The sequence below is a fragment of the Kryptolebias marmoratus genome, linkage group LG19 (genome assembly GCF_001649575.2).
Source record: "Kryptolebias marmoratus isolate JLee-2015 linkage group LG19, ASM164957v2, whole genome shotgun sequence".
Taxonomy (NCBI): Eukaryota; Metazoa; Chordata; class Actinopteri; order Cyprinodontiformes; family Rivulidae; genus Kryptolebias; species Kryptolebias marmoratus.
In genome coordinates this window covers 3,024,903-3,029,991 of record NC_051448.1, presented here as the reverse complement: position 1 = coordinate 3,029,991, position 5,089 = coordinate 3,024,903, and the positions used below count along the sequence as shown (strand labels likewise).

Sequence of the window (5,089 nt, the reverse complement as noted above, 5' to 3'; positions counted from 1 at the left end):
CCCCCCCCGCCGCCCCCGCCCCCGCCCCCAGCCCCGCCCGGCCGCCTAGAGCCCATCCCCAACTCCCCCCTCCACCACCTTAAGCTCAACTCCAACAAACTTCTTGCCCCGCCGACCCCTCCCACCGAACCCAAGAAGTTCATGAGGTGAGCCCTTCTGACCGGCAGCAGCTCGTCGCCATCAACCATCCAATCACAGCCCTCCGCTCGCCGAGGTGAAAGCTCAGCCAGAGTCGAACCTTGAATGCAGAACCAGCGTTATAAATTTCGGAACAATAAAAAGAACCTTTTATGATTTCTAGTTTTGAAAAGAAGCCAGTAGCAGTTCTTCTTCACTCGTTCATCCTTTCCTCCAACCTGAGTCGTCTCATAAACCATCAGGAGCATGAAAATCATCCTCATCTTTCGCTACAAGGAGTTCGGAAGTGTTGCTGTCTGAAAGGTTTGCTGATCCCTCGTTTGCTGCGGAGGTTTTCAAGCTTGTTGTGGCCGATTTGCCCAAATGTTCATTTGGTTTTTGTTTTTAAGTAACGAGCTCTGAGCTTAAGACTTCAGCTGTAGATTTCTGTGGCCTAAACGCAGCCTGGGTGTTGCTAACGACCTAATAAATTAATATTAATTTGCTTAAAAAACATTTACTGTCCAGCTGTGTTTTTTAAAAAACAAGAGGAGGATTATTTATGTGATTCGAGCTGCAAAGGATTTTATTAACGACTGTTATCAAGAAGTTGACTCGATCTGTGCTTTTAAAAAAACACTGTTTTACAGAAAGACGGCGTAATTTTGTCACTTATTTCCCTTTTAATAAATATAAAACACGAGCGTTTGGACAAAAAGCAAAGAAAGTCTAAGATGAAAAGGGAACAGGCTGGTTGAGGGATAAAAAATACAGATTTATACCCAGGAGGCTGTGGTTTTATTATTATTATTATTGCTTTCGTTTAACTTTAGACTGATATTTCCATCATCAAATCAAAATGAGAGTTTAAATTGAGGTCACGTTTATTTTTTATCCCATTAAACAATAAAATTTGGCAACAACATATAGTTTTACTACGTTAAAATAATATTTAATGTCATGTTTTTTAATAATCTGATGATTTATACAGATTGAAGGATATAGTTTGTTTTAACCTCTACATCTATGTTTATTTCATAGGAAAATAACTAAATTTTTAACTTGATAATTAATTTATCATCATTAAATTAGTTAAAATGATTTCCAAAACTGCAGAAATTACTAATTGAAATCACATTTTCCTTCACTTGCTGTAATAATTAAGTTAAATGTTTTATTTTAATTTCTTGTAAGAGTTTTCTGACGTTCTTTAAGTTAAATAATTGTAAAATAAAATGTCTGTCTGTAGTTGTTTTAATATTTAGATAAGAAGAAAGCAGCTGAGCTGAGCCTCTGCAGGACGAAGTAGTTATTTAAATTACATCTGGAGCTTTTTTTTGTTGCTTTTTCTTTCTGCTCAGCTTGTTTTGCTCTTCGGCGAGGGGGGGGTTCAGCAAACGAGCCGAAACCACCTGGAGATGTTTTTTTTCTGCTTCCTAGCACGGCCTCAGTCGAGCCGAAGGGACGAGACGTTTTTCCTCAGCAGCACGTTCGAACTCTTTAAAAACGAGTTAAGAGCCGAACGTAAAACCAGGCGTCCCACTTTGACTGAAGCTTCAATGAATGGCCTTGGAATGCAAAAGGGGCATGTTCAGTTTGTAACTTTTCTTTTGTTACCTGTGTCCATCAGTGTGTACACGTTGACCCCGGGCATGCTGGCAGGCCTTTCCTCTTCTGTTCAGGAACTTCTAACTCTCCTGTTGTGGCTTCACGTTGTTGCATTTTGTCATTTTTTGTGATTCTGTTTCATTGTCTGAAGTTCGGCATGTTGCACTCCCCCTCTCCAACTCCAAACGGTATCGGTCGAATTGTGCAAACTATTAAAGACACACAAAAAAATCTACTTTTGATTTGAATTTATGATGAAGCAGGAAATGTCTGCTGCGGTGGCGTCTTATTCTCTCTCGTCTCATGACGTGTGACACCGTGATAAACGATGTAAAACACGCAGCGTATCCTTTTTGCATGGCAGGTGGTGTATTCTGATGGAGTGTGTAGGTGTGCAGCATGTGTGTGAGGTTGCTGCATGCCTTGTTGCTGAGACCCGGGACTCTGAGTTTTTATTAGAAGTCAGCAGCAGTACAGCAACACGTCCTGAGGTCCGACGGCACAGATCTGCTCCTGAAAGACGTCAGACTTTGTTATAAAACCTCTTCCTGCCCACTCTTATTCAACAGCAGACACTGAAGGACTCATTCTGAAGTGGGTTTCTGTGTAACACTAGAAATAAAGTTTCATTCTGGCAGAACTGATGAGCTGACGTCTAATCGGAGACTCAGACAGGCTGATGGTCCGCTGCAGTCACCATCGAGCCGGGCGGCCATGTTTTAAAACCCACAGCCTCAGGCCGTCGCTCGCGTCGAACTCGCCACAATTATGATTGAATCCACCGGAGTACGCTTCAGAAACGACAGTAGGCTGATTTAGACGAGTTTAACCGAGTTTATCCGGTTTACAGAAACTAAACTGAGAAGGGTTCGAGACCACGGGGCCTCTGAGGGGTATAAAATGGAGGAGCAAACACAGGAATACTGGTTCTCATGATGCAGGAGACCTGGGCTCAGATTTTCACTTTATTTTACAGACCCTCCAGGATTTCGCGATGTTGCGATCGCAACTGTTAACGCAAAATCAAGCAAACCCCGCAAAATCGCAACTTTCCCGCAACTTTAACCCAATATTTATTGTTTCTAAAGTGATTCGCCACCATTTCTGCGGTCTAGTCTCTTCTTTGTGGGTTTGTGTAGCGTGGAATACAAAATAACCCCAAATAACTCAGGAAGAAGACACGTGACGTCACTTCCTGTTAACATCAGAACGCCGGGAGCGTGCAGGAGCAGCTAAACTAAACTAAAATGTCAGTTTAGAAGCTATCAAAGTTCTCAAATAAAGCACCTTTTGAGAATGTCAATGTTTGTTGGTAATTATCTTACAAAACTAGGAAGTATTTGTGGTTTATATAATAAAAGTTATGGTTTTTTATTGATATAACTTTTAGGAAAATGCCCCGAGAAATCAGGCATTTTAGCCGCAACAATCACAAAAAATGCCCAAGAAATCCTGGAGGGATTGATTTTATTTTCAAACAAACTGGAACTCAATACTGATATGGACCAGAAGTAGATATTATCATATCTTTCACTTTTCTGACATATTTAGTCCAATATTAGCTCAGACATCTGTTCAGCTGCATGAACTCTGCGTGAAACGACTTTATTCTCACTTCCTGTGAACTCGTGGGGATCTGTGCTCCTAAATAATCTCATATCTCTCAGAGTTTTTACTCTTTTCTGTCAGATATTTAGTCAGAACATGTAAATACTGACGTGTAGTCTGAAAAACACGCAGCACAGTTTTAAAGCTTTAAAAAAAAAGGTTAATTTTCTCTCCCATCTCCTCAGCTGATGGACGTCTGAGCCTGTAGCTGCAGGTGGAGCTGAGGGAGGGGGGCAGGATGTAGGGATTATTTAAAATATTAACATGCTTCTGCCCTCCATGTTAAAGTCCGAGGCTGTGGGTTTGTTAGAGAAGTTTCCTCCAAATGTAAGAAACACCTCCTCTCTTCCTGCCATCTATCATCTGTTTTAAAATCATCTGTTTAAAACGAGATCTGCCTCGTGGAAATAAACGTGAATAATTCTGAGTTTTGTCGTGAATCTCTGAGTCTGAACCGTGGCTGCGGAGCGGAGAGAGGATTCGTTCTGCTGAACTCTCGGGGAGATCTTTCTTCACCTCGACATAAAAATAAAACCGTAAAAACATGTTTTTAAATCTCACCCAGGGGTTCTGGGACTGTTTGTTTAATAAGCAGCCAATTAAGGAAGTAGAAGCGGCTCTGGCTGCTGTTTGTTTTTTTATAGAACCTAATTAGTTTAAACTTTAAGGAACGTGTTTTTACCCAGGATGCACGAGTCAGACCCACAGCTTCTTTTAGACACAAACTTGACTAAAAACACAAATAATGACATGCAGATGAATGAATCATAATGATTTCTTATTTATTCTGCACTTCTCTTACAAATCCATTAGGGAGCTTAAAAAAATCACAAATTTATTTTTATTTTTTTAGTGTATTAGAAGAAAATATCACAAATAAGATAAAAAAAATGAAATTAAATAAGAATGTATATTTGCAGCTTCACTTCAGGGAGCTGAAAGGTCTCATATGGTCTGTTGAGGATGACTCTCAGCTACCACCACCTCAGATTTTAGCTCAATATCTGTAAAACTGAGCGATTTGTAGTTATTTCTGTGGATGCTTTGGTTGATTAGCTGTCTTCAATCCAAACGTGCTTTCTGAGAGATTCATTAAAATCCATCCAGCAGGGATATTTTGCTAACAGACCAGATGCTGTGACGTGTAGAAACCGTGGACCTGCTGCCCCCTGGTGGTCAGAGACGTGCTCTGCACCCTCAGCTCCTTCAGACGTGTTGCTGTACTGTTTGCAGAAAACATGCAACTAAATACAATATCACACAAAAAAGTGCTTGCTTCACACAGAGAGAAAAGACACCGAAGTTAGACTTCAGATAAAGAATAAAAGTAGCAACATGACAGCGTGACGAAGCTCCAGAAGGAGCAAAAGTTTATATTAATAAGTTCCCTTTAAGTCAGAGCGTCTCTAAAGAAGCCTGTCAGGAAAAAAGAACAGATATGTTTTAAAATTAATTCTGCTTTACTGTCAAAATGATGTTTTACTGATGTGGGTTCATTTAAACCACTTTAAACTGGAGCACAAAACATTTTATATGATTAGATTCTTAAACACAGATCTGACAGCAGCATTTGTTTGTTTGTTTGTTTGACTCCGGTAACTCACTGAGCTGAAACTATCCATCCATCCATTCTCTTCCGCTTATCCGGGGTTGGGTCGCGGGGGCAGCAGCCTAAGCAGGGAGACCCAGACTTCCCTCTCCCCAGCCACTTGGGCCAGCTCCTCCGGGGGAATCCCAAGGCGTTCCCAGGCCAGCT

General features: G+C 41.0%; 1 protein-coding gene across 2 annotated transcripts in view; it reads left to right on the top strand.

Moving 5' to 3' along the window:
• fam184a (family with sequence similarity 184 member A) overlaps nt 1–5,089 on the top strand; it is a 132,434-nt gene that overhangs the window by 120,306 nt on the left and 7,039 nt on the right. The window contains exon 22 of one of the 2 annotated variants that reach the window (XM_037981680.1): nt 5–146. The exons of the other annotated variant lie outside the window; for it this stretch is intronic. Coding sequence (XP_037837608.1) covers nt 5–146 — 142 coding nt within the window. The remainder of the gene's footprint in view (nt 1–4; nt 147–5,089) is intronic. 2 annotated transcript variants of the gene reach the window in all.